Source organism: Siphateles boraxobius, unplaced genomic scaffold (genome assembly GCF_051911475.1).
Source record: "Siphateles boraxobius isolate OS27281-9 unplaced genomic scaffold, OSU_SipBor_1 70, whole genome shotgun sequence".
NCBI classification, from domain to species: domain Eukaryota; kingdom Metazoa; phylum Chordata; class Actinopteri; order Cypriniformes; family Leuciscidae; genus Siphateles; species Siphateles boraxobius.
In genome coordinates, this window is record NW_027509198.1 from 844654 (window position 1) to 860331 (window position 15678).

The 15678-nt window shown below is 36.9% G+C and overlaps 1 protein-coding gene across 1 annotated transcript in view; it reads right to left on the reverse strand.

Moving 5' to 3' along the window:
* Positions 1-15678, reverse strand: part of LOC143724250 (NACHT, LRR and PYD domains-containing protein 3-like) — a 391005-nt gene that overhangs the window by 353970 nt on the left and 21357 nt on the right. Inside the window, exon 2 of the mRNA XM_077217230.1 lies at positions 6851-6990. Coding sequence (XP_077073345.1) covers positions 6851-6909 — 59 coding nt within the window. The 5' untranslated portion in view covers positions 6910-6990. The remainder of the gene's footprint in view (positions 1-6850; positions 6991-15678) is intronic.

The following is a 15678-nucleotide window of genomic DNA, read 5'->3' on the forward strand; positions in this document are numbered from 1 at the left end:
AGCTATTAAAATAAACAAATAGGGACTAGTCGGATCTCCTTGTCTAATACCTCTGTTTATGTTAAAACGCTTAGAAGTCCCACCTGGAAGCGATACTGAACTATTAATATCTTTATACAACATCTCTATCAATTTGACAAATTTATAACCAAATCCAAAGGATGTAAGTGTATGTAAAATGAACGTATGTTCCACAGTATCGAATGCCTTATAGAAATCAAGAAACAAAATAAACCCATCATCCTTAATCAAATGTGCATAATCAATTAAATCCAAAATAAGTCTAATATTGTTGTGTATTAACCTTCCTTTAATAAAACCAGACTGTGTTTCACTTATAACTTGACTCAACATAAATTTTAGCCTGTTTGCAATAGCAGATGTAAGAATTTTATAATCAACATTGAGTAGGGTAATCGGTCTCAAATTATCAATAACTCTTTTGTCTTTGCCTGACTTTGGGATGAGAATGATCAACCCCTGCTTCATAGTTGGAAGTAAAGAGTTAGAATCAAAACAATCCTTTAGAGCTTTAAACAGCAAATCTTTTAAATCTTCCCAGAAAATTTTGTAAAAATTTGTAGTCAGACCATCCTGACCGGGAGATTTACCTAAAGGCATTTTTTTAATAGCGGAATCGATTTCCTCCAATCTCAGGTCTACATCACAGCTTTCTTTAAATTCAATATCAATCTGCGGAATAAAATCTTTTATCTTTTCTAGAAATTCTTGACCATTTCTGACAGAATATGAAGAAGAATAAATATCACTATAAAATGAGTAAACTTCCTCGGATATTAATTTGGGGTCTGTGATTACCTTCTCATTAACAATCAAACTATTCACAGCATTGCTTTTCTGTCTCCTTTTTTCTAACTGACAAAAATATGCTGTATTCTTCTCTCCTTTCTCCAACCATTTTGCACGAGACCGTACAAAAGCTCCTTGTGCTTTCATTAAATAAAAATTATCTAATTTAGCCTGAAGAGAAAGTAATTTATCAAGATCTTCTTAAGTCATTACCTGTGTATTACAACAAGTGTTAATCTCTTGAATTAAATTGAACTCTTTTTGCTTCTGTTCTTTGTTCTTTTGTTTGCCAAATCTAATTGAAACTTCCCTTGTTTTAAATTTAAAATACTCCCATTTATTCCCATTAGAAGTTAAAGTGAGGTCATCTTGAATCTCAATAATCAAATTTCTTATTTGACTACAATAATCTTTGTCCTTTAAAAGTTCCGCATTAAACTTCCAGTAGTCTTTCCTAAAGGTACGTTTTGTTGTTGGTGTCAAAATTAATGAAATGAGGCAATGGTCTGTCAATGGTGCGGCAGAAATGGAAACGTCAGTGGCCAACTCAGAATGTTCCTCAGTAATTAGCCAAAAATCTATCCGTGACTTAGAGGATCCATTTGGTTTGACCCAAGAAAACTGGGACTCATTAGGATGCTTCAACCTCCAGATGTCATTAAGGGAGTTTGACTGGCATAACTCCTGAATAATGTTATTAAAATGGTGACTTGTATAACTAGAAGGAGATCTGTCCAGCCATTCATCTGGTGCTAGATTAAAATCACCTCCAATTAGTACAAAATTTGTTTGAAATTTCGATTTAAGCTGTGTGACAACATCTGTAATTTTAGAAAATAAAGCCTTGTTTTGCCCACTACTATTATAACCATAAACATTAACTAAAATAAGAAAAGTACCTTCACTAATAACCACAGCAGCAAGCCAATGACCAAGAGCATCAGACTGAAAAGTCACAATCTTCCCAGGGCAATTGTTAAGGCATATGGCGACCCCTGCTGAACGATTAGAGCCATGACTTAACAAAATTGTCTCTCCCCACTGCATCTTCCAAAAAGCAGCATCTTCTTCAGTAGAGTGAGTTTCTTGTAGAAAAACAAAATGTGACTTCTGTCCCTTGCAAAACAAAAATATACCTTTGCGTTTTAAATTGTCCTTTAGTCCCCTTGCATTTAACGAACAAAAAGATAAACGAGATTTCAACGAGAACATACGCCCACTGGAACTCACAGTGTACGGATCGAGAGTGTCAAAAAGCTATCGACAATGAGATTAGAAAAATAAAGTGCAACACTTACAAAAAAAGTCTCTTAAAAAACAACACATTTCCCATCTTCCAAGACTTCACCATCAGGCAAAAATTTGCTTCCCTTCAATGAAGGCGAAGGGACCACGAAAGTATGCCACTTTCCCTTCAGCTCGTGCTTGTTTAACCTGTTAACCGTTTCCAGAGCGTCGGCGCACTGAAGCGGTTTTTTTTTTATTTAGTTCAAATTTACTATCAGATTTAATGTTATACCTTGACAAACTATACATCATTAAAAAGATATAATACTCAAGATTCAGTATTTGACCACTATTGTATTCTGAGAAACTTATAGTGACAGTTATGTCTTAATGCGTGGCCACAGAACTCCCCTAGCCTCTCGGTCTTCTTTGTTTGAGTCCTCAGCGAAATGAATGCCTGCCTCCTTGCACACTGTTGATCCCTTTGACAATGTCCATATTTGATCTCTGTAGATTCGCTTCGAAAACTGTATGATGATCTGGCGCGTACGATTTCCTTCTCTTCTTCCAATCTGATGAACCGTGTCAACCGCCTCTTCCATTTCCCAGGGCACACCAGGAGCAATCTTGGCCAGCAGGGTTATCACCTCCTGTCGGATGTTCTCGTTCTGTTTCTCTGACGAGCCTTTGATGCGTAAATTCCAACGCCTTTTGTAGCGATCCAATTCTCCTACCCTTGACCTCAGCTCTTTATTTTCTTTCTTAATATCAGAAAGTTCCAGCTCCAATATAGCTTCCTTCTGCTTGTGTGCTTTCATCTCTTCCTTAACCTCAGAAATGGCGATACAATTCTCTTCCATTTTTTTGGACAGCTCCTCAAGTTTTTTCTCCTGCTTGTCAAATCGTCTGCCGAGGGAGTGAATTGCCTCAAGTATATCCGCATTAGAGATATCTTCCACCTGATCAGGCCGCACTTTCTTCATTATGTGAACTTTGCTGGGAGTGACAGGTAAATTCTCAGCAGCGCATTCCTCCAAGACACGTTTGTTAGTTTCAGCAGAAACCTCCATCGCGTCCTCATAATCATGATCATTTCTGTTACTGCTCACGGCCTTCTCTTCAGAGTTACGTGCTCTACTTGTCATCTTTAGGTGATAAAAAAATAAATCTCTATTAAACCGTTTGGGAAAAGTCTAAAAATAAGAAATAAAACTTTGAGACCTTGCTAGCGATTAACCTATGCTGCTATCTAGTACGCCATCTTGGCCGGAACATTATCCCTTACTTATTCTGTCTGTTCAGCGTCCTCCAACAAGGACGGGTGGTGGTGGGATTCATAATGTTCACAATGGTATTTTATTAGTTGTTGGTTTAACCATGGATGAGGTAATGGCTGTTATGTTATTTTCTTTTCAATGACGTTCCTTGGTAGGCTACATGTTCATTGCTGGATTTATATAATTAAAGAATACTTACACTATAACGTAAATTAGAAGTGTAACGCAAAAAAACTAGATTTTTACGCCTATTTTGGATTTTACTCGAATACAAATACAAATACTTTTTCCCCCTCAACAAATACAAATACAGATACAAATACCGGCTGCTTTGCACACCCCTAATCTCTACTCTCCTTATCAGCGGTAGCAGTTTAAACTAATATCATGTAATGTCAATGATTGGTTGATATACCAATGGAATTAAGCCTCCTCTGCCATGTTACTTTTCTCAACACTCCTAATCGATGAACGTGAAATACTCGATGGTGATTGGCACAACATTTTTACCAACAGAGGCACAAGTCTCCGGCTATGGATTTGCCTCCCCCTCCCTTCCTCTATCCCCACGTACTCGTGTTTCACAGATTCGGCACATTCTGGTAAGAAGCGCGTGATGGTTACAATTACAGAGGTGAAATTACAAACAAGAAATACACATTCTGAAACATAAAATTTTGGTTAGGCTGTGCCTCCCTTGCCTCCCCTGACGAGCCACCACTGAATTTGGTGACGCTACAGTGTGTAATACTAAAGTTATTGAATATTTTTGTAGCACATTTTTTGCAATTTGCAGACGGTCCCTTCAGAGTTGTCTTCCAGCCGCCTGCTCATGGAGGTCAATTTATATTCTAAAGCTGATTTTGAGGAAAATTGGGTTGTAGCTTGTTGTCTACGTTGCTATGATTATTAGGTGTCATTTGTGTTATAACAACGTTTAGCTCATGAGTTATAAATCCGGGAAGTTCGAATCAGTGAATATATTGCCAACTTTACTGAACTCCTTGAGGCACTCACTGACTGCATTACTTTATATTTGAGTCCAAGTTCAAACACTATGAAACGCTCCATTGTTAAAGGGTAACTAAACACTAAAACAACAACTTTTTTTAGTTAATTATCTGTAAGAATGGAGCTTCATAAATGCTGTTCATTGATTCGAGTACATTTTTTGACATTTGGGTATAAAGTGTTTTAATTTTCAAATATATGGTGTAAAAATGTCTGAGTGCTGCCCTCTTCAGGTTAAACGGAAAGCTCCTGCAGTAGGGGTACTCTCTGACGTAGAATACTCTCTGACGTCACTCGGTCACGCCCTTGGTGCGAGCTCGCCACGCCCTTGGCAGCCCCTGGTATAAAAGCATCTGGTTCCGTCAAAACTACTGTAGCGAGTCAGGAGTTGGAATTACGAGTATTGAAAACGATCAGGATAGATATATATTAGCATCTAGTTAGCATAGCATTTATATAGTTATTTAGATTATTTCGTGTAGCCTAGGTAGTTAATCTCGCCTATTGCTCCAGTGTGCAACCTGAATTTTACGTGGGATTGCTTCTCCAACGCAATGGAGGTGGAAATGGGCTTCTCCACACAGCTCGCGCTGCCAAACGCTGCTCTTCATACCTCTTCCAATCCTGCATGAACTCCACCACCGCAGCGGCGTCATGATGTGAGTGAGCATATATTTTTAATCACAATTTATGTTCCTTCTTATTAGGCTAAAGTTAATCCTCTGGTGTCGACAAACGCGCCGGCGCGATTTGCTGATTATTTTTTTCACATAGCAGCAAAATATAATGAACGTAATAGTAATAATAATCCCGGAAAAAATTACCTCAAAATGACTGAATATAAGAATAATCGGATGCCGATCGCGATGCGGGGGTTAAGACCGCAGTTTGAGCTGGTGTCCACAGACAATTCACCCTCCTCCACTTCAGGTGAAGGTGGGGGAGAAAAGTTCTCGACTTCAAATGACCGCTCTGTTGCAAAGCTACTTGCGTCACTCCATTTTAGCTAGTTTGACAGCAGCTGTCACTGCGGGTCTCAGGTGCACGCCCCCCCGCTCAGCCCCGCCCTCGGATCGTCCCCTCTATCTCCGCTGGGCTCTGCCAACTTTTCCAGCATTTTTCAAATATTGCCAGTGGGTGGAGTCAGGCTTTGACCAGGGGTTTAGTTACCCTTTAACGTACGGATCTCTGAAGCACTGCCAGCGGGACATTAAACATGGAGTGTCTGTCCGATCGCACAGCAGTTTTTGTGTGGGAACGCAAATATCTTTGCAAGGGAGTGCAAAAAATTTGAAAATTAGTTGTTTTCTCCCATCCCAAATTTTTTCCTCCACCACGTCCCTTTAGGGGCTCCGTAGTAATCAGATGACTGCCATACGTAAAATATTAAAACTAAAATCTCATCTAGTATCTGTAATTCTGCATATAATTAAATGGTGTGCAGTAAATAAGAAGCTGAGAAATAGAGGAAAACTTTTACATTTCTTTTAAAAATATCCACTCATTTAGATTGTAAAGAGTGACGATTTTAGGCGTTTATTGTTCATCTCTTCTAGCTATTCGTTTTTGAATGTTAATTTTAACTAATTCCTAGTGGCCATCAAGTGTGATGTTAAAATGATTTGTTCAAAGTCCCAAAACATCTACAGTCATGGTAGAAGTTCTGTACGTAAGTCAAGTCAAGTCATCCTCATTTATATAGCGCTTTTAAAAATCTAGATTGTTTCAAAGCAGCTTTACAGAGACAAACATATAATTTAAGGTAACAGAGATTGGTTGAGTTTAATAGTGGTTCTTGAATGTTTTTTCCAGCTAAAGTTAGTTTTGATTGATTCACTTCCGTCTAAATGATCATTGTTATTAAATTAGGGGCCGCTAAGACGACACCGTTCTCTCTAAACAGACTTTAAACGCGAACCTGTGATAGACGCTGATGGCGTTCACATGCGCATTAAGAATTGATTCTATAGTTATGTGCGTTTGAATATATGTGCGCAGGTTTCTAATTCCTTACAAACCATGCCTAAACAAACTACTTGTCTATAAATTTTGATGCAGAATTTTATTTTATTTTATCACTTCGGGTAGGTATGCAAACCGAAAAATTTGGTTAGTTATTAACTGTAAGTTAGTTATTAACTGTGATATATATGTTTGACATGTATATTTGACATGTTCTAACTAAAATTGCCACATTATTTAAATGTACTATCCCCTAAATGTGCACCTTCAAACTGTAATTAAATGCACTTTAATCTTGTCCAGAACTTTACATGTATGGTACATTAAACCTATTCACATGTGCTAAATGTTCCTGTAAATTAAATATGAAATCAGTTTCAAGTCATTTTAACCTGTGACAATCTAAAAACATTTATCGGAAGTTCTCAGTTGTTTTGCACAGCATTTGACATGGCAATGGTGAGAGAAAACACTCCTTGTTGATCAGACTTTGTTCTGTACAGGACAAATCTGAAACTCCAGTAGTGTTTAAAATGATTCTGTGGAAACAGTCGAAGTCTTACCTCTGTTTCTCTGAGAGACTCATCTTAGAGAGAGAGTCCTTTCCTCGCTCCTCTGACATTACTGCAGATAAACTGCCACTGAAAACAGCTCAGCACTGGTATCTTTGTGTTGGTGAAGACAATCAGATGCTCAGCATGACCTGGACATGACAATGAGATTAAAATCATGATAGTGCAGAGGGATACATGAAGATGAAAATTAAGAACTAATAATGAATCTTAAGCTAACAAACAATAAAAAAATTATAATAAAAGCTACAAATATTAATATGATTTTATTAATGTCTACAAAGTGACTGTCATTCATTTTTTCTTTGATTTTAGTGAGAAACTGCCAGAGTGGAGGTGAGATAAAATGTTCAACACTAGTTCACAAACTGTAGTTCATAAGTATGGTTAAAATATGAGGATGTTTATGTTGCTTTGTCGTTGTGTCCAGGAAATGTTGTGGTGGAAATGTAAAAAATATTTTTATAAAAATACAAAAAAAAATACATGTCCACATTTCAACTTTGAGTAAGAGGAAATATCAAGCAGGTAAAACTAGTTGCTCAGTGGAAAAATTCAGGAACTGTTCTTTCAGTAAATGTGATTTACTAAATTTTAGTTCAACCTAATTTTTTAAGTATGTAACATTAAAAAGGAAGGTCTAAGTTTGTAAGTTTGTTAAGTTTGTAACATTAAAAAGGAAGGTCTAGGATTGCGTGAATGTCTTTTGCAAGACAAAGAAACCACTCAGAATTGTTTATTACACCAAAAGTAATTTGAAATAGGGCTGTGCGATATGGACAAAAAAAAAAAACATCACGATTTCTTGATGTTTTTTTCGATTTTGATTTTAATCACGATTTTGACACAAACAGACATGCTTCAGTTTTAATGCATTCTGTGTGAATTTGAAACATATTTCCAAAGGAAACCAATTAGAGCTTTATCATGTAGCACTACATCTGGTAAAACATTACACATTGCTCTTTGTATTGTTGTAAAATACATTCATGAAAAACAAGATAACAAAAATCAAATAGATCAATTATTTTTTTTTTATTATTTTTTTTTTATACCTTTATTTAACCAGGAGGTCCCATTGAGATTCAGAATCTCTTTTACAAGAGAGACCTGGCCAAGGTAGCAGCCAAATCACAACAAATACATACACAACAAACACCAAATTACATTTTCATGATAAAAGAAGTACAAAAAGAACACAATGAGACTCCTAAGAAAAACAAGAACATGTCTCCATCACAGTACTCTTTACAGAAGTTTTAAATTCATTAATGGACATAAGGGTGTCTAGCCTTAACTCTTTTTGTAGATTATTCCACCCCCAAGGTGCTAAATAAGAGAAAGCAGTTCTTCCCAATTCGGTTGTAACTCGTGGCACGTTAAAAAGCAACCACTTTGAAGAGCGTAGCTGATAAGTACCAGAGCAGACAGAGAGGAGGTTACAGAGGTACAGTGGAAGTTTGCCAAGTATAGCTTTATAAATAAAGATATACCAGTGCTGTTGTCTACGAATTTTAAGTGATGTCCAACCAACTAAATCATAAAGAATGCAGTGATGGGTAAGGGACTTTGTATTTGTTATAAATCGTAGTGATGCATGGTAAACTGAATCAACATGACGCAAGATGGAAGATGCAGCATGCATGTACAATATATCTCCATAATCAATTACAGACAGAAAAGTAGCTTCCACAAGTTTCTTCTTAGCACTAAAAGTAAAACAAGATTTGTTTCTAAAATAAAAGCCGAGCTTGACTTTAAGTTTCTTGACTAAAACAATAATGTGTTCATTGAAGGTGAGCTTATCATCTATCCATATCCCCAAGTACTTGTATGAAGACACTCTCTCAATTGATTTCCCATCCAAGGACAAGAGGCCACAGTTGTCAAGTATCTGTGCCCGAGCTTTTGAGAAAACCATAAACTTTGTTTTCTGTGTATTTAAAACCAGTTTTAGACTCAGTAATGTGTTTTGCAATGCCTGAAATGCAGTCTGAAGTTCCTGCACTGCTACAGAAATGGTGGACGCCTGAGTATAGACCACTGTATCATCAGCGTATAAATGTAATTTGGCTTGAACATCTCTATCCAAATCATTTATAAAAATTGAAAACAGAATGGGTCCTAAGATTGATCCTTGAGGGACACCTTTAGTTATCTCAAGAAAATCAGATTTATAACCTTCAGCATAAACACATTGAGTACGATCTACAAAATAATTTTGAAACCATGCAACAGCCTTCTCACTTAAACCAACTGAACGTAGTTTAGTCAATAACAATCCATGATCAACTGAATCAAATGCCTTAGAAAGATCAATAAATAATGCAGCAGAGTGTTGCTTCTTATCTAAGGCCCCAATAATATCATTTGTCACTAAAGTAGCAGCAGTAATAGTGCTATGGCCACTTCTGAACCCTGACTGAAAATTATTTAAAATGTTGTTGTCAGCTAAATACTGTTTTAACTGTACATTCACAAATGATTCCAAGATCTTTGACAGAACAGAGAGTTTTGATATTGGACGGTAATTATTCAATTCTGATGGGTCTCCACCTTTATGTAAAGGGAGGACATAGGCTGCTTTCCAACTTTTGGGAATGGAGTTGGAAAGAAGACTCAAATTAAAAATATGCGCTATGGGCTCAGCAATAATATCAGCTGCCACTTTTAACAGAAAGGGATCCAGATTATCTGTACCTGCTGACTTTTTGTGATCAATGTCTCTGAGGGCTTTATGAACTTCTGACACTGATATCGGTTTAAAATGAAAGTATTCCCCATTTACATTTACATTTTCAGATGCTGACATGGCAGGACATGGGACAGATTTATTTACGGTTTGATTAAATATGAGTCCAGCCTGAATAAAGTGTTTATTAAACTGATTGACTATGACTGCTTTGTCTTTTATTTCATCTGAACCAATGAGAATCTGTTCAGGGAGGTGTGAGGTCACACGTGCACCTGACAAAGATTTAACTGATTTCCAAAACTTTGAAGATTTGTTTAAGGTATCTGTGATTGACTTCAAATAAAACTCAGATTTGGACTTTCTAATCATCAAAGTACACTTGTTTCGTACAGTTCTAAATGCAGTCCAATCAGCAGAAGAGTTGGAGAATCTAGCTTGTGCCCACAATTTATTTCTCAAACAGATTAGCTCTGATAGACTGTCTGAGAACCAATGGTTGTCCTTACCACTGATCCTAAACTTTTTGATTGGTACGTGTTTATTTACAATGGAGCTGAAATTTGAATGAAAAAAATCCCATGCCATTTCAGCATCCGAAAACAAAGACACCCTGCTAAGTTCACTATGATACAGATCATGCAGAAAAGCCTGTTGTTCAAAACTTTTAAAATGTCTTTTTAGGATGATGCGCGGTTTTACCTTGGGGATTTTTGTATTTCTTACACAAGCGACTGCACAATGGTCACTGACGTCATTACAAAATACGGCAGTTGAGGTATATTTATGAACTGAGTTTGTTATGATTAGATCGAGGAGAGTAGATTTTATTTCTGCTTTGGGATTTATTCTTGTCGGTTCATTAATAAGTTGCACTAAATTTAAGTCATTACACAAATCTTTAAAACAATCAGAGTTCCCAGACAGCCAGTCCCAATTCATATCACCCATAAGAATAAATTCAGAGTCATTAATTTCATGTAATATTAATATTTCATGTAATTATATAGTCTACTATAAAATTAAGAGATATATTAAGTATATCACAGCTGTTTAATGAGGCAACAACATATGATAGATAGGACAGAACAAAAAAGGCTATTAATAATCTTTCATTGCGCAAAAGTATTATGATATGATTATGAAAGACTCCTATACAGTGCGGCACAAAGCGCTTATGCGCATCCCGAGCGCAGAATGATGCGCTTGAAGCAACACAGAGTCACATCGCGCAGATCTTCGGGTCCGCATTGAAAAGTTCAAAGCACAAAGGAAAGACATATCGATGCATAGTGTATTATACAGTATCTATCTATGCAATAGTTTATTGAGCCTTTTCATTTAACAGTTTTAAATTTCAGTTACTGTGCGCGTGAAGAACAATTATAGACAGTGCTCTCCAGTGTTGTGATCTAACAGACACACGGTAGAAACGAACATGATTAAGGTACAGTCCAGCAAGATAGGCATTTAATGCGAAACCATAGAGCTTTATCTACAGATCAAGTATAATAATATTAACATTGAATCATCTTGGAGAGTTTCATCGTTGACTGTCGTAACCGAACGCGACGCGCTGTTTGACAGGGTATCTGCACACTTTTTAAAGTCAAATTTAAGGCTTTTTAAGACCCAAAGAAATCAAAATTAATACCTTACATTAGGGGTGCGCAAAAAAAATGTCTCTATTTTCAAACTTTTGTTGATAATAATTAGATGATATTTTATTGATTGTGTTTGTGTACTGGTACCATGGCTGGTTTAGGCCTGTTGTTGACAGCTGACTCACGAAGATATACATATTTTTCATTTTCTATGCAGTGGTCAGTTCACAGCAGTGACATAATTTTTTTTTTAATTAAAAAAATATCTGCAACCTTAAATTGATTTTCAGGGGCATTTTCACCTATATATGAACTTTTTTTTTTTAACTGAGAGGTATGCATCACCTTGTATGTCAAATTCTAACATTCAAATTAAATTCTATTAGAATAATAACACAATACCACTGTTACCAGTTAAATTAAATCAAAATCCATCTTTGCAGTGCAGAGGTGACAAAGAAGCGGCATCAGAACTGGCATTAATATATTTACACTCCATTTACAATTGCATAAATAAAGCTATGAGATCGTTTTTTTTATTCAATATTTAATATGAACTGATTTCTAATTGTAACATTTAAATTAAATGGTACTTTAAATGTGAAACTAAAACCGCCAGTAGGCGGCGGCAAGTCACTGTCTTAGTGAGTCATTCATTCAATCGATTTGTTCAAACGGCTGATTCATTCAGGAAACATTTTTTCATTGAATCGTTAAAATGATTCGTTCAAAACGCAGATTTCAGTCAAAAAAAATCATCGCTGCCTGTTGCACTGAGACTCTGCTACGGTTTCTTTTTCAAATTCTCGTCGGCGAAATACAGGGAAAACAAACAATATTGACAATATTGTTTTATGTAACTCACAATGTTAATTTATTGTTCATGATTTAACTGTTATATAAAATAAATATCACATTTGTTATTGTGCATGGGAAAACGGCCCTCGTGCTGATGTGATAATGTATGATAACAACATAATATGATATAAATATGAGACAAAAACTCATTTAGGGACATACCTATAACTGCACACACTGACACATCACGCAGTGAAAGCAAGCATGAGATACAAATGCGATGTCAGCTCGCAGTGCCAATGTTTACAATCATAATAGACTATAGGCACACCACTACGCACATTAAGAATAAACTTACAATTCAACCGAAATTAACCAGGGCCCGGTTCCCCAATAACGCTCACTCTTAGCGAGCTATAAGAAGACTCGAAAGATATATCTTACCAAAGTTGTTTAGGTTCCTAAGTGTGTTCCCCGAGGTGTCCCTTAGAAAGCTTCTTAGAACGCTGCCTCTTACGTTCGACGTTACAAAGGCGCTGTCCCAAGTGAAGGTGCTGAATTAGTTGGCATCGATTGCTCAGGACTCGATTTTGCACTTCACGCGAAGGTGCATTACGGCGTTGAGAAAGACAACACGTTCTATGCAAATGAAACATGACTCAAATTATCCTAGTAACATTTATTTTAACATAGTTTAAGTTAACAGTAAAATATAGACTATTAATTAAATGATCAAATTGTGATATGTCAAAATGTTTGAGGTGACAAAGCAGGATTTATGTTCACAGAAGCGCGAGCCGCGCGCGAATCCCAACGCGACGCTTCAGGAGATAAGATGTACGTGGCAAAACTAAACAGCTGTTTTACGATCGAAGTTTTAAACGACGACATAAATAATCAGTTTGCAAAGACTGTATCAATCAAAGCTCAGCTTCGGGAAGGGGATGTTTACAGGTAAAGATAAAGAGACTGAGAGAAGAAGAACAAGAGAAGGAGAGGGAGATAAGAGAGGAGAACAATAGCCTATTGCATACTGTGGCCAGAATGAGAATAACTTTATTGCAATGGATTCCTATTTAACACAGATATACATAGCCTAAGTTCTTTGACAATTACAGTGGAAAAATAATATGAGCAACCCCCTAGCAAGATCACTTTTGGGACCTCTGTATTTATAAAACCCTGTGTACGGCTTTTGCACTGAATAGAAAATTATATTTTTTGAAAAATACAATGAATTACAAGGCTGTACAGAAGAGTGCTCTATTGCTGACTTATATACTGAGGTTTTAATTAATTATTTTAATATAGTCAGTCGGTAACTAAAGTGGGCCGGTCTAAGGCATGAAACTCCAGGGCTGAAAATGAGTCCCACTCCGGCCCTGAAACCTCTCACTCAAAGTGCAAACCTACACACCAAATCTCCAAAACCATAAGCTATTTCTCAGCCTTTGACTCAGTTTTCAATTGCATAAAAAACTTTTTTCAAAACACTGCACACAATTCTCTACCTAAAACACAAAAATCTAGCAGGAATTTACTTGATTTCCTTTTCCAAACACAACCAATCAAAATGCTACACTTATTCACCAGGTCACACACACACTCCTCATATGTGCAAACACTAATTGCTTTACTGATCACTAACCAATCACTGCTTTACTGTAGTATAAGCCTATAATAGGTCAAAGGTCAGATTACCTGTTTTGAACAATGGATGCCAACGATGCACAGAGACCCCCCACACTCAATTGTGTTCTTTACTGTATTATAAAGAATATACTTTTGGTTTACATATGTTTATGGATTTGTTGAATGCTACTGTATACAACAGTAATGTTTGGCCTAATAAATATTTTATGTTTCTACATTGCATTGGTGAATACAGTGTACTTGTTACCCCTCTCAGAAGATTACTTTCACTGTAGAACATTGTATTGAAATGTAGATATAAGCGTATGAAAGACCAAAGAGCTTTAGATTTAGAAAAACAATGTTTACATGGTTTGCACTATTATGAAATAAGTGTTTGCCATTTGATGCAAATGCTTCATTCTGACATGTGTTTATGGCATTTTGAATGCAGTCTTACATTTTTGAAGGAGATGTGAGGCATTTTGCATTTTGTGCATGAAGTGAAAATGTGTGTAAGCAGTTGGAAAAAACTGTAATGGTAAGGTACTTTACAATCATAATTGATTGGCAAGCAGCTGCAGTTACTTCTGTTTATTGTGTTATTGATTGCCATTGGTTAATGTTTTCAATAAAAAGCAACCTATCTACAATGAACAGAGAGAGAGAGTTAGATACTGAATATGGTGGGGAAGCAACGTAAAAAAAGGGCACCAAGCTTCTCGTCAGAGGAACTTGAAATTTTGCTGGACGAGGTGAGCTTGCACAAGGCGACACTGTTTTCCAGGTTTCGGAATAACTTGTGCAACAGCAACAAAAAAGAGCTATGGAGCGACATAGCAAGGAAGATGGCTGCCTCCGGATCAGGCACACCAAGGTTCTGGCAGGACGTCAGGCAAAATTTCAAAAAGGCTTAAGTTTTGGCGAATAAAAAAATTGACATTTTTTTTATTCGGCTCTGCGGGCGGCGCCGTCTTTGATTCAATACAAGGACACGTTGGATCGCTGCCATAGTTGGTCGCTTACTGGACACCACCATGCTTACCCATTTATAGATCTTAGCCATTTAGAGCCAGATTGTTTGCCAGATTTTAATTATCAAAAGTGATTGCCAATTTAAAAGCTTTAATGACATTACGAAATAGCCTAGGCTAATTACCACCATATTAGATCTGATACCAAATAAAGTCAACTTCATAAATAGGCCTGTATCCATTGCGAACATATTTTATTATTAGTCTTCAAATGTCCATAACATAAAATCATTTTTTGAGCCACAACATTGTCAACATACCATAGTTTGACTTGTACTGCGCTGCGCTGATTTCTAAAGACTGCTGCACAGTGGCGGCGACTAGCATCTTGAGCTCAAACAACGCTAAGAGAGAGCTTACGAATGGTCCAGACCAACCTTACGAAAGTGTGACTTACAGTAGATATACTTACCGTACGAACGTGTCGGGAATCGTGCCATCACGTTAAGAGAGAGGTTAAGGAATACGTTAAGAACTACTTAGCGATAAGAACCGGGCCCCGCTTTCTTCGTGTGCAGGAGACAGACGTAATGCTGGCGGTAAAGTGACGCGAAACGTCACGTGAACAAGCAAATCCACAAAGTACGAATACAGTTTTTTCCAATTGCTAACACACTAAACTGACATGCACAGCTCAATTATTTAAACTGACACAGAGAGCAAAACCTCTTCTCAAGTCTCCAAAAGTCTAAACACATTTTCTGCTTTACACACATTTTGCAATTCAAAATGGCACTTTTTAAATGCACTGAACACGGTTCTCTGCATAAGACACAACAATCTGACATAAAGTCACATGTTTGCCATTTCAAAACACTGCCATTTAAAATGACACTACATGAGCTAATTGGTTAATACATGTGCCAGCTGGTCAAACACCTCAATGGTTAATGGTTAACACTTCAATCAGGATGTAAGTACTATGAAAAGACCACAGGTGAGCACCTTCTTTTTTACAACAACAATGGGAGATGAGGAAGAGGAGGAGGAAGAGAAAGAGGAGGAGGAGGAGGAAGAGAAAGAGGAGGAGGAAGAGGAAGAGGAAGAGGAGGATGAGGA